Raw genomic sequence first — 19188 nt, forward strand, 5'->3', positions numbered from 1 at the left:
AGACTCGCTAACAAGTAGAACTCCCATCAAGACCCTGTTGAAGATGCACGCTCCAAATCGGACCCACGGCATTCTGACTCCCTGAGCCTCTCCTCACACAGTGACCTTCAATCCAGGTCACGGGAAGCGGCTTCACCGACCGCCCGTGCTATGGGGCCACGGAACGTGGAAGACGAAATGAAAGAGAGCTCCGAGGTACAGGCGTCCTAACCAAGAGTGAAACCTTAGTCACTCACAGATGCTCCCGACCCACCCGACACTTCCTGTAACCAGACACTGTCCTTTACACTTCCCTGATCTCTAAATACATATTTTTTAATTTCGTTGCTTCAATCACATTAAGTGCTTTGACGTTAACGGCACCGTCTACATCAAGTATTTGGCAGTCCTTCAATCCCCTATTTTCTTCATCAAACAAGCTGCCAACCTTGCACTGTCCTGGAGTTCTTCTTACCCAACGCGAATGGCGGCAAAAAGGCACCTTCTGCTGAGATGCCATTGGCCCCACGTGCAAAGAGCCCTCCCATAGCAACCTCAGGTTCCAGCCATTTCTACCACCTTAAACCAGACCTCCTGAGCACCGTTTGTGTCCTCTGTCCCGTCCGCGGAGACCACTTACATTTGCAACATGACTTGGTTCAAAAAGATGCCATCCACTAAGTCCATGTACAGAGTCAGGTTGTCGTGGCTGCTGCTTCCAAACGGGCCCAAAGTTTTTACCTGCGAGGAGGGGGACGGGGAGAGAAAGGCAGGAAACATTACCCCACACGCGCACATTCGGAGCTCCTCAGGGCAAAGGCGGGGCGGGCCCGGGGGGGGGGCTGAGGGGGTCACCCACCCACCCCCCACCCACGCTGCAGGAGGCCCCAAGCCCACCCTTCCCCAGGGCCTGTCTCCCGGCCCCGCTCCAGGCAACAGACGCGAGACAGCAGGAGGGAAACTTCCTGGCCACTTTTCTCCAGCGCCCCAGAACGGGGGGAAAATAAAAAATAAAAAGGGACTTTTCAACCAATTTCTCACGTCTCTGATCGACTGGAAATCGCTGCACCCCACCGCAGCCCCGACACGTTTCCCCTCGGAGACACCCCCCTCCCCCCAGCCCCACCCGTCACCGCCATTCACCGGCTGGTCTCGGATTCAAAAACTACACGAGGATATGCTGGGGGAAAGCCACAGGGGCCGGGGTGACCACTCGGACCCCGTCCGCTCCAGCCCCGGCAGCCCCGTGCCCCGGCGGGAACAGGTGTACCCACTCCCAGGGCAGCGAGCGCTCCGGGGTCCTGCATCGGGCGCGCCGCTCCAGCGTTGGAAACGCCTCGGGACCCCGGGACACGGACCCCGACCCCAGCCCGGAACACCTGCTAAGACCCCCGAAACGTGGGGCTGCCCGGGGCCGGCCGGGCCGGGTCCGTGGCGACCGCAGGCGGGCGGGAGAGCAGCCGGTGCACTAACAATGGGGCGGGGAGCCGGGCGCACTCACCCAAGTCACCAGCGGGCTCTGCAGGAAGAGCTCCATGAGCTCGGAGACGGTCACGTCCATCCCGAGGCTTCCCCCGTCCTCGCCGCGCCCGTCGTCTCCGCTTCCCGAGTTCATCGCGCCGCGTCCACGGAGCGGCTCCGGCGGCGGCCAGCGGCCCGGGGCTCCGGCGGCTCGCGCCGGGAGACAAAGGCGGGGCGCGAGCCCACGTTCCACGGCGGCGGCGGCACCGCGCCCCGCCCGGGGCCAGGGAAGGGGAGGGCCGGCCTCTGGGGAGGAACAATACGGGGCGGCCCCGCCCCTCGGCAGCCCTAGGCGGCCGGTGCGCCGCCTCGCGGTGCTCGGACCCGGATCCGGTTCCCGCTGGGCCGAGCTGAGTTGAGCTGGGCGCGGGGAAGGGAAGGGGCGGCGGCCCGCACGTGCGTGGCGGTGGGTGGATTCTCTCCGGCGGGTCCCGGCTGCCCGCACGTGGGTTCGCCGCGCCGCGCCGACGCCGAGCTCAGCCTCCGCGCGCTCGGGGCCCCAGCACGTGGCGCCTCCCTGCGCGCGTGCGTCTTCGTGAAGCCCCAGCAAAGCACCCCCAGAGCGCGCGGGCGCTGGCCCCCGCCCGTGCCTCCCCGGTGCGTGCGGGGGACCGAGCCGTCCTGCCTCCCGAGGTCGCCCCCGCCTGGCCGACCCTGAGACTGCGGGCCCCAGGCAGGTGCGGAGAGCCGCAGCCCTGGTACCACCTAGAGGCCCCCTCGGCGCCAGTGATGGGAGAGCCAAGCCCGCGCCTCGCGCGCCGGGGTGGGTCTCGCAGGCAGATGGGGCGCGGGCCCCGAGGCTAAAGGAGGAAACTTGGAGTTCCAGCGGTCGCCAACCTTTCGGACCAAAGGAGCGTGACCTCTTTCTCACCACAGTGCCACCTCCTGGGCTGTCAGCCTTCTAGAAGTTCCTTTAGGAAGCCGGTAATGTGGCCACATGGACCGGGGCCAGGCCCAACTGTGACACCACTTCCCCTGCCCGCAGCACCGCTGCCACTTTGCCAGAGAGGAGCCAAATTCCGGACTTCAAGTTGGGGGGCATAGCAGCAGCCTGGTGGCAAGCGACGGGAAAAAGGACAAGGGCCCCAACTGAATGGAAAGCAAAGGCCCAGTCCTCCCTGCTCAAACAGCTGCAGCCCTTCTTTGCCGCCTCACCATAATTCCGTCATTCAAAGCACTTGATACGATTTAACTAATCTGATTATCACGTGTTACCCCACCCGTGCGGGGTTGACCTGAAGCGCCTACCGTGCTAGGCAAGTATACACTAGGCACTAAATGACTGCCGGTGGTTAGTAATTTGAAAGTTGGCTGTCAAGTGTTAGGGCTGCGGCATCTGCCGGTGAAATGTGGCATTGCAGCCGAGTTTTGTCGCACCTTGTTGGACCGGCAAGGAGGTGTGTGGTCCCAGGAGCCTAATGGGCAGTTAGGGTTTCCTAAAGAGAAGGTGTGGAAGCCAGAGTGACAGAAAAGAAAGTGGGGGACTGCACAGGAACTAAAACTTCGAGCCTCTGTGGTTTCCTTGGGCACCAGAAATTCAGTAATTCCTTAATTCAATAGCCCGTTTCGTAAAATCGGTTAGAAAATGGGTAGAAGTTGTATCCACACTCATCTTTATTTAGAAGGCCTGTTCTGTAAAGTAAAGGATGCCCGTATGGCCAGAATTTTTTTCACATTGACCCTAATTCTTTTGGAAAGAGGAGGAAGGGATTTTCAAAAGTTTTTTTTAATTTTATTTTACCATCATACATACACAGGACAAAAGCTTTCTACCAGTCTGTGGTGAGGCTTCCTACCGTGGTGAGAGAATTTGTCCCTGGTTGACAGTCCCGAGGCTGCAGCCAGGTCAGGAATTGGTTTTGGGGTCAGATCGCTGCTGTTTCTTGATTCATGATCACTGATGTTTCAGCAGTTCAGTTGGAGACCCAACCTCACATCCAGAAGGAGCTGACTCAGCATCCTTTACTTGGTTATGTAAACTGAATGGTGCCCATGTGTTGGAAGGTTTCAAATAGCTGGATGACCAGGACAAGTTCTTTGAGAGAGGAAGGGAGAGGGAGAGATAGAAAGATCAATGAGAAACATTGATCGGCTGCCTCCTGCACACTCCCTACCAGGCATGGAGCCGGAAACCCAGGCACATGCCCTGACCTGGAATTGAACCAGCAACCTCCCGGTGCACAGGTTGATGCTCAACTGAGTCACACTGGCCAGGGCAAGAAGTTACCTCTTAAAAGTCACTTAATCCCTAAAATCTGAATAAAAACATTTTCCCTATATGACTTTATAATTTTGAGGTTGAAAGTGATGCATGTAAAAGGGTTTATAATCATCTTTCTCATTTTCTCCCTCTTCTACCACTACTTTAATAAGAATTTTTCCCCCCTAAGTCTCTATCCAGTTGGGACATACGCTTTAGGGAACAAACACACATATCATACGCTAATCACTAAGCAGTGGCCCTCCATCCCGCCCACCTCTGCATAAAATAAAATTTATCTGCTTTATACGTTGCTTCCTAAACAGAAGCAGTATTGTAATTTTAATCTTCATTCTGATAAAGGAATTTTTACCCCTCTCAGAAAATGTTGGCTTAGCAGTGTAAGCTAATGGCATCTCTGTTATGTGATAGGAGCTTAAATTATTTGTACAAGTTGAGGGAGGGAGGAATGACTATTTGTTAATGTGTCCTTGTATTTTTTGTTATAATGAGCATATATTACTTTTATAATAATTTTGTTAAAATACACATAAGATTTACCATCATAGCCATTTTGAAGTATACAGTTCATTGATATTAAATACATTCACATTATTGTGCAGTCATCATCCCCATGTTTTCATCGTGTAAATCAAACTCTATACCTATTAAACAGCAACTCCCATTCTCCAACCCCTGGCAACTCCTCCCCCCCTCCCCCAATTCTACTTGGTCTTTATAATTTTGACTATTCTATAATACCTCATGTAAGTGGAAACATGCAGTATTTATCTTTTTGTGAATGGCTTACTTAATTTAGCCCAATGTCCTCAAGGTTCATCCATGTTGTAGCATTTAACATTTAAGAGCATGAGATTTGTAAACATCGGACCAAAGATAAGTCGTCTGTGAAACCTATAGCTCATGGCTAGGTCCAGTGATAAAAGGGTCTGTACTTATCTGTAAGGCATATGACCAGAGGAGTAAGAGGTGCTGGAGCCCATGATGAATAGAACAGGAAGGCTTAAGTAAGGACTGCAGTTGTTGAAATGAGTCAAAGTAATTTCCTGAGCCTAAAATACTCTCTGTTCATGCTACTACCTTAAAACACAGTGGTACAAAGGACAGAAATCTCAAGTACTCCCTTTATATCCACCAGAGGGAACTTTGTGGTCAAGAATGAATCAGCTAGGGGTGGAATACAGTGTATAGATGGATGTGTTATAGAGTTGTGCACCTTAAATCTGTGTGTTGTTAACCAGTTATCACTCCATAAATCCAATTAAAATATGAATCACTTTTTAAGTAAATTTTAATTTTCACCTGAGGATATATACTGATTTTAGAGAAGGGAGAAATATCAATGTGAGAGACATCAATTGGTTGCCTCCCATTTGCGCCCCAACCTGGGATCCAACACACAACCTAGATATGTGCCCTGACCGGGCTTGGTGTAAGGGATGATGCTCCAACCAACTGAGCCATCGGGCCACGTCTTAATCAATTAACTTTGACTGTGCTAGGGCATCAGCTAAAAGACTTTCCCAGTCTGTATATTCTGTGTGCATGTTATTCAGTCTTTTGATCATTCATCCAGTAAACATTTGGAGACCCATTTGTGGGCTTGGGTCATACTAGATACTAGAATACATAGTTGAAAGGCTGTAACATACCCTTCCTTCAAGGAACATTGGAAGGTGAATAGGACTTCATCAGCAGGTAAGGCAGGAAAAGCATTGAGAGGGGCACACAAGTTAAGGTAGTCTTTTGGGGCATAGCATGATTGGGTCAGGGATATATATACAAGTAATGTGACCTAGCTAGTGATTGGGAAGATTGGTACCCAAGGTGCAATCCTAGTGAATCCTAGCATTTAAGGGGTAAAAGGAGCCATGAAAAGAGATAAAGTCATGAATGTTAAAGCACATGGTACAATAGAAGCCAAGAGAAAGAGTTCAAGGAGATAGTAGTAAATGCTGCAGAAGTATCAAGTAATATAAGGATGGAAAGGTGTCCACTGAATTGGCAGGTAGAGTGTGACCTACACCAGGCAGTTTTTTGGGATGGTGAGAATAGGAAGAAGCAAAACAAAAACCCATTTAGCATCACGTTGAAGAAATCACTATTCACTGAGCCCATGGAATAACTTACCTAGAAGAGCAAAAAGTCAAGGAAAGTTGTCTCCAATAAGAGCTATTTTAGGGAACAAGACATCCAACTCCAGTAGTTAAGACATTTATCTCTGAAGAAAGGCTAAAAGTTTCATTATGAAGAGCCAAGAAGCATTAAGGCCAAGCAGAGAAAAATCAAAGTGCAATCACACATGCAGATGATTGCCCCATTGCCTGGATGCGTCTCAATGTCCCAGTATAATGGTAGACAATAACCCATCCCTTACACCTTTTTAATAATCCTCTTGCTCCAAATGTCATGACAAAGTTAATATAACCTTGTAAGAATTTTTTCATGCTTTTCCAATTTTATTTTTAGAGACAGAGGAAGGGAGGAGAAACACTGAGAGAGGAACATCAGCAATCGGCTGCTCCCTACACACACCTCTACTGGGGATTGAGCCTGCAACCTAGGCATGTGCCCTGACTGGGAATCAAACCAGCAACCTTTGGGTTCCTGGGTCTATGCTCAACCACTGAGGAACACAAGCTGGGCATATACAAAATTTTGATGGTCCTGTTTCCCTCCAAAGTTCTAAACAAAGTTTTTTATGGTAAATACTAGAAATTGTAGGCCATTCGAAAAGTTTTCTACTTCAAGAAATCTTCCAGTTTAAACTTGCTGTTCTAAATAGACTGTTGCTTAAATTAAGAACAGAACCAGGAAGAATGTTTTCCCCTGCTCTATGCCTCCCCATTTCCAAATTCACAAAAATTGACTTGCAAATTGAAGTTCCTGGGGACAAAGAGCAGGATCTGAATACAATCAGGCAGGGAAAAACCATCAGGCTTCTTCCAGCCCGGGTAGCATTTCTGGACACTTCAGGATGTCAAGGTGTTTCCTGCAGCAATTACCCATGTCCTTTTCAGAAATCATTTGGTAATCACTCTGAGAAGTTTTTTTATTTTTTACTTTAAGCATTACAAATGAGCAGAACCAGTAAGTATCACTAAAATGGCAAATAATCTATTCACATCATTGTATCAATTGCCAAGACATTATCTACGCTTAAGAGCATGGACTTTTGAGTCAGATGGAACTGTGGCAATTCAAGTGTTGTTATTTCTAGCTAATAGTCTTTTTGCTAATTTATTGCTAAGTCTTCCTCAATGAAATGACAAGCTATTTTAGACTTCATTTTTCCTATTATAGCAACTTGTGTTAAGTTTCTGCTTCAGTAACCATAATCACTAAAGAAACAACAATCCATCAATTAAAGGGCATCTCTTAAATGTCCAAGGCCAATAGGATCTTTTTAAAAAATTTAGTACACCATAAATGATGAAGGCAAAACCAAGAATGCTCTACCCAAGAATGCTCAGAATACAAAGGCAAGTAAGTATTCCAGGAGTCAGAATGGTGTGTTTAAACTGTATGTTTAGCCTTGTCGGGTGTTGCTCAGTGATTAGAGTGTTGAACTGAGCAGTGAAGGGTCTTGGGTTCAATTCTTAGTCAAGGATACTTACCTTGGTTGCAGGTTAGATCCTGGCCCCAGTCAGGGCACAACCAATTTCCACCCCACCTCCCTTCCACTCTCTCTAAAAATCAATAGGAAAAAATAGTCTGGGTTGAGGATTAACAAAACAGATGCAAAGTTAACTCAATTTGTGTTCCAGAAAGACATCCTGCCTGGGATTTTTACAATACCTACATGATGCCACCAGAGCCAACAAGCTATTGCAGCATTCAATATGTTGTCATAAAAAGACAAAAAAAGAGATACCAGAAATTGAAAGCTAAGTTCTTAAACAAATAAGCTGTATGCTTAAAGCATAAACATTTCACATGGTACTTTCATTTCACATGGAACATAATGTAATTAACTTAGATCCTATTAGGTTTTTCTTATCTTTATTTGCAAGATAAGTGGATAAACTTCAATTATTAATAGCCAGAACTTGTGACTCAGAAGTAGCCCTATACTGTAGTGAAATACACTTAAACTCTTCTATTTAATTATACACTCAAATTTTCAATTAGCTAAAAACAAAACTCTCCTCATGAGTGTAGCAGATGTTGCTTTCTGGCTTGCCACCCAACTATTCAATATAACCTTATTTTTGGTACCACAAATTAGAATTTACTGAAGACCAAAGCAAAAGAAAAGCTTAGAAGCACACAGTGCTTAATTAAAACAGTATCCTTTCCTGGATATGAATTTTTACTCACATTTGCAAATATATTCTTCAGTAAGTTCTAAAATCTTCACTTAAAGTGAGGGTATGTGGAATTGAGATATTTATTTTCATTTTAGCACACCTAAGACAATAAAAAGAACCTATTTTAAAAAAAAAAAACTGTTTTAAAAGGTATTAGCTGATGGTCCTCTGGCCAGGTATTAATATAAGAACCACCACTATCAACTCCAACTGGTATTCCAAAGGGAGTAGTTTAAAAAAAAGAAAAGAAACATACAACTAATACAATTTCTCTTACTCTTCACTTTTCTTTTTATTATTCAAAAGTCAAATGTTAATTTTTAAATCATCCATCCTCAATTTTTATTTAATGTACCGTCATTTTCCCACGATATGAAGTTTCAGAATCTCTTTGGAATACTAATGTCACTGTTCTAGGTTTAACAAAACTGTTGAAAGTTTAAATTCCACTCTATTTCCCTGAATTCTCAAGACAGTTGCTGATGTAAATTTTAATATAAAATATTTAGTCACAAAATAGTATTGCTTTTGTATGCACATAGTTGTAAGATTACTTTGTTTTTGTCAATAAAAACTATACCATCTTTCATAAAACTCTAAACAAATTAAGAACTGTGATGTAGAACAAAAATTACACATGGTAAAACAGGTACCAGCACAACGTTAGGTTATATTACATCAAAAAAAGTTTTAATGGTCCCAAATATATATACTCAACTAAGCATACACTCAGGGGAGCAAAAAATCAAAACCAAAATGAAACAAAAAAATTATGACACAAATGACCACATCTAGAATTCCACTCAATCTTTAATCAAGTAGGGACAAATCCCCACTTTTAAAAAAATCTGCAGTTCGAAGGGCAAAGGGAACAGATAAAAAAGAGGAAATTTTATATTCGCCCCTCCCCCATAGGTTTTCCAAACCTGTTGTAGCTTGACTAAAATGTTCAGAATGTATGGTTTTAAAGGCAGGTCTCTTTATACAAAGAAACTGCTGGCATTCTTAACTAGTGAAGAATCATGGCTGAAAAGCCTATTCTTCTGAGTCCCAAACATGGTCCGACAAAGCATATTCTGATTGTAGCAACTGACCAGTCAATCCAGAATTCCACTTACAAAACCCCTGCCCTGTTGGCTTTATGTTTCCATTTCCTTCCCTGAGAAAAGGGCAATGTGTGGTCCAAGCTGGAGAGCTCAAGGCTTGCGTCTTTCCCCTAATGTGTAATATCCCCTCCTTCTGCTCCATTGAATTGGCACTTGATGAGCAGAGGTCAAGTGTGCGAGGCTGATCTGTCAGTCATTCACAAGAGACCACTGCTTTGTTGTGAATTTTGTAGGGGATAGGGGTAGAAGAACCAGTTTTTTTCAACAGGTACTGATTGTAGGCAGTTGCCATTATTATGACTCAAACTTTGCTTTCTTTGACAATGGTAGCATGTCTTCCTTGTCTTCATCCTCATCATCATCCTCATCATCATCAGGATAATCTACCAGACCCACGAGGCCTCCCTGTTCAAAAACAAGGATTATTTAAAGAAAAAATATTTTCAGCATCTTTTACGTTTGGGTAAAGGATATAGAACCCCACCCCCATCTCAATATACAACCATGGTTATTTCTGGGTAGTGAGATTATATATAACTGAAAATTCATTATTTTTATATATTTCCTAAATTTTCCAGAGTAAAACATAAAATTTTTAGTAGTTTATAATCCTAGTAAATCACCCAGGAGATAAAAACATTAATGACTAAATTTAAAATGTTATGGTTAACAATGCATTAAAAATTTTTAAGCAAAGTTTATATAGTATATCAAAATAATCTACAAAAGATTAAACAGACCACTAGAAATGATGTTCACAGACTATCAAACATTAGGAAAATGATTCAGCTCTGTCCCCTCACCATCATTTCATCTGGACTTCACAGAGACCTGCTCACCAGAAACCACTGTAGCTCACTTTATTTAGATGGAGGATGGGTGGTGAAATTCAAACAGTTCTTGCCTGGAGCCTATCCCTTCATCTCAGCATTTCTCACATTCATTTTTAGCCCTTAGGGGTCTCTTGCTCACATCAGAGGGATGATAATGTGTTGATGGGCATTATATTTCTGATTTAGATCAATGAATCCCAAATGCGTCTGTTATGCTAATCCAGAGCAGCATAAAGCAGCCAAAAGAATTGATGTTCATTGTGAGAATCTGTCTTTCCTACATTTTTGGTGTTAAAATTTTGATCCTTTTTTTAAAATGAAATGTTAATAATAGATGGTTTGCTCCTTTTTATAAACCTTGCTTGACAAAATAAAGTTAGAAGTGTCTAGATATTTAGATTTTATCTTTTCCCCACAAAGTCTTTATCGGGCTCAATCCCCAGTGTGGGGTGTGCAGGAGGCAGCTGATCAATGACTCTCTCTAATCACTGTTTCTATCTCTCTCTCCCTCTCCATTCGTCTCTGAAATCAATAAAAGTATTTAAAATTTTATAATAAAAAAATAACTTAAAACTTTTAAATTCCTGTAAATGTTTTGACACATACAAATCTGAACATGAGGTTCTAAAATGCAAATAACCAAAATTAGTATATATTCAGACTCCTGTATTGGTCACAAAAAACATTCAGAAAATTCTCAACTTTAGATAAGTTCAAGTAATGATAGGAGAACGATGCTCTAGTTCACAAATTTAAATCAGTTCCAAAAGTAAGCAACTGTCACAAAAATTATTGTTGAGAAAGCTTAAATTAGATAGGCCTGGGAGTCAAAAGTGTACCTTGGTAGTAATAGCTGCCGTCTGAGACGTATTTTTAGGGACAGATCCAGGAGATCCTGGAGATCCTGGGGATCCAGGTGACCCTGGGGATCCAGGCAGGTTTGTTGCAGGTGACTGGCTGGTGAGGTTAGTCTTTGTCCCACTAGAGAGGGAAAGCTTGAAACTTGGGCTCTGCCGGCCGGAAAGATTTGTTTTCAGAAGTACCTCCTTTTCCTCACTTTCTTTTACTAAAAATAAGAATGTTGTCAATAGTTGTCAAACATACTCATCTTTAAAAATCCCCCAAATGAGGAGACACTAAAATAGTTTACTCCTCTGCTAAAGAGAAACACTGAAGATCAATCTCTCAACAAAACTTCTTTAGCAAAATACTAAACACCATTACCACTGAATTTTTATTACTGAGAAGGAATGAAACCTTCAGTATCATATTCAGTGTTTCTACCCTTTCTGAAATATTTTCTCCTTAAGTAAAATTAAGAAAATTTAGTTTATGCTTTCACAACAGAGCTATTAATTCACTCTTATAAGCAACATCTTTAAAATCTATGTTGCCATACATACAAATCAGATACTAGTCATAGTGTCACAAAATAAGAATAAACTTAGGGTGAGAAAGACTTCATTTCTCCTTGTTCATCTTTTCAACATACATTTCTTCCTTTCCATGAATTTACTTATTGGATCCATAATATCATCATCATTTTTAGCTTTGTCAGATGGAGACACTACAGCTTCTCCATCTTCCATGTCATCTTCATCTGTGTTGAACCACATCTCCTCTTCATCTTCGAGTGTTCTGGCATCTCTTCGATATCTATGATTCCTCAAAATGGATCGCATACTATGAGTAAAGAGAAGATAAGATTAAACAGACTCATAAAGACTTCACTAGATATTCTTCAAGTATTGTTCTGAATTAGATATAGTCTTAATAAGATAAATGGGATAAAACAGATTTATACAATAAAGATTGACGAAAACAGATTTCACCCAACATGTAATTTAAAAACACACTGCCATATCTAGTATTAACTAGTGGAATCAAACTTCCTATTATCAAAATTATACTATTACAGATCAGTTATTAAATGTAACATTAGGAATTAAGTCATAATTTATGGATTTTAAAATATAGCATGAGAATTCAGGTATTTAGGAAAATGTACAAGATTTCTTAAAATAATTTGTAACTTTAAAGTAATTCAAAGCAAGTAAGATACTATTTTGATTTGTCTGGACACATGAAGCCTCAATGCTACATTAGTGGCATTCTTTTCTTTTTCATTTTCTAGCTTGATATATGCTTGAGGAAGAGCCCCCAGATCAAATCTACCTACACCTTCAGGAAAACACTTACACTGACCATTATATAGAACACTACCACCTCTGGTCACTAGCTGCTGTTTCCTCCTCCCCTGCCAAACCAAAGAGCAAACCACAAGCAAAATAAGAGCCACTGCCCTACAACTTGTCACTGAATGAAAAGGTTCAAATACGAGGTAACGTACCTGTCAAGTTTGGGATTATCTTGCCTTTCTCTTTGTTGTTCAAATCTCAATTTTAATCCTTTAAATGTCTGTACATAATCTACATCTTCCAGTGCTTTCCAGTAATTTTCAATGACATGAGCAGTCAATGATTTTATATCTTCCTACAAAAAAGAATAAAAAATGAGATGAAATGCTATTTTAGGAAGACATGACTTCCTTGTCGTGAACTGACAAACCCACCCAAAATAGTTTAACTTCATAAACTTATTATACTATTTTAGAGATCATCAAACAATGAAAATGGCCATACCATATTGGGTACTTCAGTAGTCCCCAATTTTTGGTGTATCTCAGCATCATCTGTGGGTCTTTCCAAAGTAAATGCCCAGGTACCATCCTAGATGATTCCTACTCAGTATTATCTGGGGTAGGATCTGGGCGTATTTCAAATCATACTAAAGTGCTGGAGGTGGATGGTGGTAATGGTTGCACAACAATGTGAACACACTTAATGCCACTGAATTATATACTTAGAAATGGTTAAAATGTCAAATTTTATATTATATATATACTTTACCATAATTTTTAAAAAAGCATGCCACAGATAACTCTAACACACACCAATATTTGAGAAGCACTAACCTAATATATTATTAAAGAACGAAGAAGAGTTTGCTATGAAATTGCTCTTTAGAAATATATGGGAGAGCACTGGCCAGTGTGGCTCAGTTGGCTGAGCGTCGTCCCATGCACCAAAAAGTTGCCAGTTCAATTCCTGGTCAGGGCACATGCCCAGATTGCGGCCTTGGTCCCCAGTAGGGGCCAAGCAGGAGGCAGCCAATCAATATTTCTCTCTCTCCCTTTCCATTCCTCTCTCGCTCTAAAATCAATAAAAACATATTAAAAAATAGACAAAAGTTTAGAAAAAATATAAAAGATATATGTGGGAGAAACTCAAGAAAGTTAAACAAAAACACATCCAAATAATAATCAACTGTAATGTTACTCTCTTAAAATGATTACCGTGACAATATTAAAGCAGTTTTCAAACTATCCTACAAAAAGGAATCATAGCAGGGAGAGAGATTATTTTGGTTTTTATTAATTTGAATTGAATTTCTTGCAAGCTTTTGGTAACACACATTTTCTTTTAAAAAATTATCTTCAAATATAATAATCTCAAGCCAAAGTACCAATAATGCAGATTAAAGTTCCTCAATAATTAAAACCAAAACCTAACTAAAAATGTACAGAACCTACCACTCTAATAAATTCAAACATCTCTATTATGGCAGAGTTCATCAGATTGTAGCGGGATCCATTGTTGAGAAATGCTTTGACTACTGGTTCAAACAAAAAACTTTTCATTATGTAGCGGTTGTAAAACTCATCTTTTAATCCGATAATCTTTCTCTTAAAACGAAGAGCACCTGAAATGAAGAGGCATTATTCAAATTATATACCACACTTCCATATTTTAGACTTACAAAAAAAAACAAACCACTGTCTAACAAATATAATTCTTCGTACAGTGATGTTACTGCTTCCAGAACCTAAAGATAAGAATTACAAAAGGGTTATCAGAAAAATGTATTCTAAGAGTAGTGTGTGTCATCATAGAACACAAGTCTTAGAGAGCCAGAAAAATTCTGGAAGTTACTAATGACTAAAATGTACTTTACAGCTGACACAGGAGCTAAGATAGGGCTAATGAATGAATTAACCTATCATACTACTTAAGATGAAAATCTAAATATATCCTTTTATATATACCGTCAAAACAACAGAAAAACCATTGTTTTATTAGGGCAATCCACTGGTATAATTTGACCATTATTTTTGGACACTTTATTATTTTGCATCAGAATACATGGTTGCATTGGTTTGTGGGCGTGCTTGTAGAAATGCTATAAAACCACAAAAATCTGCATGACCCAAAATTTGCCTTCCTATATTTTAGAATTTAGAGGATGTTGTTTTTAAAATGTGGTCCTCTAATGCTTATTACAGCGAGTATGCTTTTTAAATTTTTTTCATAGTTTTCCTTTTTTACAATTAATTAGGCTTTAACTTACAGATTAAAAGGTATATTTACATCTTGAGGTATGGGGAGTTAAGTCACCATTCGTCAAGATCCAAATATACGCAGACAGCTAGACTTCAACAAAGCCCTCTTTACCTAAATGGAATTATCAGTAAGTTAATGCCCCAGTTATTGTAAACAGTTCAAAAAAGCATACTCACTTCATGCAGTCACATCGTCTTCGGTTGGCAAGATTAAATATTGTGTTTGTATTTTGGTTTCTTTGGAGATCATGGAAGTGGCTCGTTAAATTGCCAATTTGTTATTAATCAAGTCCTTCATGAGCAGGTAGCCAGGCAACCATGCTGACACGGTTTCTGGGTGGGAAGGCAGAGGAGTAAAGCAGCTCAATTTTTCTTTCGTTGGCAGAAAAGAGGTGCACAAGTGAATGCCCAATCAGGTACAGTTGATTATAAACTGCCTTAACAATCCAACTTTAAGAGTGTTTCTTTCTAAAGAGACACTCTGGGCAGGGAATTTCAAAGTAGTTTATATAATAGCAATTGCATTTTATTTTTTAAACTAATGAATATTTTCAAATACATAAGCATGGTGAAATAAGACATTTTATACAATAAGAGGCATCTTTCTGTGTTTTAAGTCAAACCAGAACAAGGGTTTATTGTCCCAAAACAATGGTTTTAGAGTTTGGTTTTTCTTTTAATATTACTAGACAAATGAACTTAGTGAGGCAGTTCCATTTGTGAGAATAAAAATCAATACTTTAGAGCTCATGCTACTAAGGCCAAATTTTAAGCTTTTAGTAATTGAGGCAAGAGCTACTAAGAATTGGTACTCCAACTTTACAGGCCTTGTGGAGACTTGTGTCCTACCATAACACACACTAGCTGAACCCTGTGGTCTGCATGCAGTTCCTAGGTAAGTGAAAAGCAGCTCCCTTCCTAGAATTCACTAAGACTAAGGGTCTGCAGATAGCACCACTGTTCAGAAACTGCTGATATAGATAGAAGATAGTTCTAATGGTCTTTTTGTTTTGCTCCTCATTTCCATTTGCCCTCATTTATTTTTATCAAAACCTGTATTGTTTCCACTCAAACCTTTCCCCAAAAAGAAACCTGCATCGAAAATATCCAACCACTATTTTTTGCTGTTAAATAAAAAATTGCTTTCAAAAATTTACCAGTGAGTTCTGAGAAGTCAAGTTGCTCAACGGGGTTTTAGGGAAAGCTTTTGGGATATGTCAAATTGACATAACCATAGGATTTTCAATATAAAGTGCACTCTGCTTCCACTCACACCTCTAGCCTTCATTATTAACAGGCCAGAAATCTTTTGTGGTTAGTTTCAATCATCTCTAAAACAAGTAATCCATCTTTACCTTATACAACATGAGATTTCATGTACTAAGTTTGAGACTTTATGCCTCCTGTGTAATTAAATGATAGCTGAATAAAAGCACCTCCAACAAAATTATCTCATTACTCTTATAGATTTCCATATTTTCAACAAAAATACAGACAACATAAAAGTATGAGCTAGAAAGCTACAATGTAAGATCCAAGAATCCTGAAAAGGCAAAGAATTAAGACTGCAATTACTAGTGTGTGTGTGTGTGTGTGTGTACATATCTCTAACCTATATTTGAAAGTATTGCTAGTCTCAGCTACAGACTTGATTAGTTGTCTTTAAATATGACAGAAGTATACTAATTAAGCAGCAGTAGATATAAAAAATGGAAAGTTCCCCAAGTCCCCAAATTGTTTACACTTAACCATTCATTTATATTTTGTCCTTACAAGTATGCATCTAAATTTACTTACAAAACCCTCCCTTACAAAACTATACCTAGCATTTTAATGTACTCCTTTATCAGAAGACGAATACCTTAAGTCATTTCAAATTTTATTTAGCTCTTTTAGAAATCCTTGATAAAAACTCCTGTATACTGCAAAGCCAGTCCTAAAGAGCTTATTCCTACTGACTGGCATCTTCTTTCAGAAGCTACTTATATTCTCAGTACTGGGAAGATAGCCACACTGAGGGTTAGGTTCAATGATAACTTCATTTGGAAAATATTAATAATAAAACATAACCAAGATTTATCTGGCATGCTTACATTTCCTAAAAGATAAACTTTCATTAATTTGTAATGATCTTCTTCATAGTTCTCATTAAATTATGAGACATTTTCTTTGCAATACTGCAAGCCAAATGAGATGGAGAACTGAAGAGACCTTTCCTGCCACTCTCCTATGGGACTTGTGTTCTACCTACCCCAAAACACTCACACACCACACTTTGCCACATTTGCACATCTTAACAGCATGTTCAAACAAGAATGTCACTCTCCCCCCATGACTAACAGAAACTCAACTGAACTCTTCAAAATTTCCCTGATCTGCCTTATTCATGTAGAATAAACCATTTCCACTAAACACGTCACAATATCGTGCTTATGATGATGTGTTTTGATTTTTATAGACCATCTCCTCCTAATAAACTGAGTACAGGCCATAATCATCTTCATTGTTCCAGGTATATATCATACTTCTTCAAATCGAAGATGCCACTGATTGCAAAATTCTTTATCTTTTCTACTACTAAGAAAACAAAATGAACAGACAGAGCTACAGATCATGCTATTAACTGTTAAGACTTACCTTAATTTGAGAAATGATAAATGCATACAAATATATACCTTAGAACAGTAGTCGCCAACTGGTGGTCTGTGGACCACTGGTGGTCTGTGAGGTCCGAAAGGTTGGTGACCGCTGGTTTAAGGAAACCTTTGGAGCAGCGGTCACCAACCAATGGTCCGCAGACCACTGGTGGTCCATGTGGTCCAAAAGATTGTCAACCGCTGCCTTAGAATCAATGAAATATGGTAGTATTTATTGAAATAAACTGATTAACTTATTTATTCAGTTGTTCCTTTCCATCCCACCTGCTCACAAACTCCCTTTCCCACATTCAAACAAAACCTTCTATGGTGGACAAAATTCAAAGAAGCATTCATTATAAACTCCCTCTCAACTTGGGTCTTGGGGCTCACTTTTGCTGTGATAGGTATACAAGGAAAATGCACATTAATTTAAAAGCCCTTCTTTCACATGTGCTAATAAGCTCATAAACATATGCAAAAGCAGGATAGAACCAAAATAATAAATTTATTTTTTGCTGCCCTTAGCAGTCTAGGTTAATGCCACCAATACTATTACTTCTGGCTGGAAAAAAACGATCACTAAAGTAATATCAAAGGTTCTGGATAATTAGCAGAAAGTAGTTATACTAAATATCTGAAAATTGAAAAATATACTCTGTCCAGATGTATTCTCAGTATATACTACAATGTGTACACAGGCCTGAAAAACTGTCAAGCGTAACAACTGTTATCCTGATAGAAAGTTTAATGAATTTTTTAGAAGGAAACCTATTTCTAACAGATAAAAGATAAAATGTTGATAAAACAAATCAACACCAGAAGCATTCTTTTTATAATGTTTTTATAATTTAAGGAAGTTTTTAAAAATAAAGGAAAAAAATTTTAAATGATGTAAAAAAAAAAGAGCAAAAATGGGTATATGTGTATGACTATGATACCTTTAAACAATAACAACAAAACAACCAAACTTACCTATAAACACCAAAAAGTGTAAGTTAGTTACCAGCAGATGTCTATTAATGAGTCACTAGGGTACCCCTAAAATTGGTCTACCAACTTAACCAAAGAATGCTGGCTGCTATATGATCAAGAATAGATTAACCTATTTCCAATACAGAAAAAATGTTTTTTACTTCAAAAAAGTAGGGTCTTAAGAACACAGTGAAAATAATTCAAGAACTGTGTAACCATAAACAATCTTGTTAAAAGACTATCTGTTGCTCTAAAAGAGTTAACAAATCATTCCATAAAGGTGTACACAGTACATATTCTAGGCTTTGTGAGCCATGTATGGTCATATGGTCTCTCATCTTTTTTTAACAACCCTTTAAAAACATAAAAATCATTTTTCAGTTTGCCAGTTGCACAAAAATAGACCACAGGTCAGATTTCGCCACAATTGCCACCCTGCTCTAAAATATCTGAGGTAACACAATGTTATATGTCAAATACATTGCAATAAAGCTGGAGAAAAATTATTTGTGGAATTAAAAAATGGACCATCTGTATACATCTGTGCTAGGCATTTTGTAACTTAAGAGAGAATGTGCTTTGTGAACTCAGTTCTATTAGGTATCAATTTTCTAAATTATGAAAATGTTTCTTCATGATTTTGAGACTAGTATAACAAGAAGAATACGTAATTTTTAATTAGTAATGCAATGCTAAGTTTGAAGAATGGTAACTGAGGTAAAATGATCTCAGGCCATCTCAATGACGGACTATAACACTCTATGGAAATACATATTACAGATACACTTTAACCCTTTGCTGGATAGTAACGAGAAAGAAGAAAGTCAGGACAATCAGCTGCTCAGAATGTGGCACAAATACATAATCAGTGTAACTTAGTATTAGCTCTCCTGACCTGAAATCAGTGAATATTTCTTCTTAGGCAATGAGACCTAAAAATACCAACAACATGATAATATACAGATAAGTAATTCTACCAGAAGCAACACTTACATAATGCCAAGAAAGCATGCTTCGAGGCCATAAGCACTAGCACTCTCCGGAGGATGTCCTTATTAATAATGTAGTTCTTTATGTGATAGGTATGGTGCTCCACACAAAATGTTAACAATTCCAATACAAGTGCCAACAACTGGGCAGTCTGAAAATCATCTAAAATAAACAAAATACAATTTATATTTAATGGCTAATTTTCTTTTTCTCCCCCA

General features: G+C 40.0%; 2 protein-coding genes and 1 pseudogene across 6 annotated transcripts in view; 1 reads left to right on the plus strand and 2 right to left on the minus strand.

Moving 5' to 3' along the window:
- Positions 1–2701, minus strand: part of CCDC88C (coiled-coil domain containing 88C) — a 110671-nt gene extending 107970 nt beyond the window's left edge. The window contains exons 1-2 of one of the 3 annotated variants that reach the window (XM_079768111.1): positions 1481–2701; positions 620–720 (exon numbers count right to left, since the gene is read on the minus strand). In XM_079768111.1, the coding sequence (XP_079624237.1) occupies positions 620–720; positions 1481–1594 (215 nt within the window). In that variant the 5' untranslated portion in view covers positions 1595–2701. The remainder of the gene's footprint in view (positions 1–619; positions 721–1480) is intronic. The other 2 variants (XM_079768110.1, XM_079768112.1) reach the window with 2 other exon arrangements.
- LOC307097890 (dCTP pyrophosphatase 1-like) overlaps positions 1–19188 on the plus strand; it is a 447295-nt pseudogene that overhangs the window by 87978 nt on the left and 340129 nt on the right. The window lies entirely within an intron of this gene.
- Positions 8824–19188, minus strand: part of PPP4R3A (protein phosphatase 4 regulatory subunit 3A) — a 37320-nt gene continuing 26955 nt past the window's right edge. For both annotated transcript variants that reach the window (XM_079768118.1, XM_079768119.1), the window contains exons 10-15: positions 18974–19132; positions 13563–13732; positions 12321–12463; positions 11463–11653; positions 10810–11036; positions 8824–9542 (exon numbers count right to left, since the gene is read on the minus strand). In XM_079768118.1, the coding sequence (XP_079624244.1) occupies positions 9432–9542; positions 10810–11036; positions 11463–11653; positions 12321–12463; positions 13563–13732; positions 18974–19132 (1001 nt within the window). In that variant the 3' untranslated portion in view covers positions 8824–9431. The remainder of the gene's footprint in view (positions 9543–10809; positions 11037–11462; positions 11654–12320; positions 12464–13562; positions 13733–18973; positions 19133–19188) is intronic.

Source organism: Cnephaeus nilssonii, assembly GCF_951640355.1.
Source record: "Cnephaeus nilssonii genome assembly, chromosome: 4".
In the NCBI taxonomy this organism is placed as follows: Eukaryota; Metazoa; Chordata; class Mammalia; order Chiroptera; family Vespertilionidae; genus Cnephaeus; species Cnephaeus nilssonii.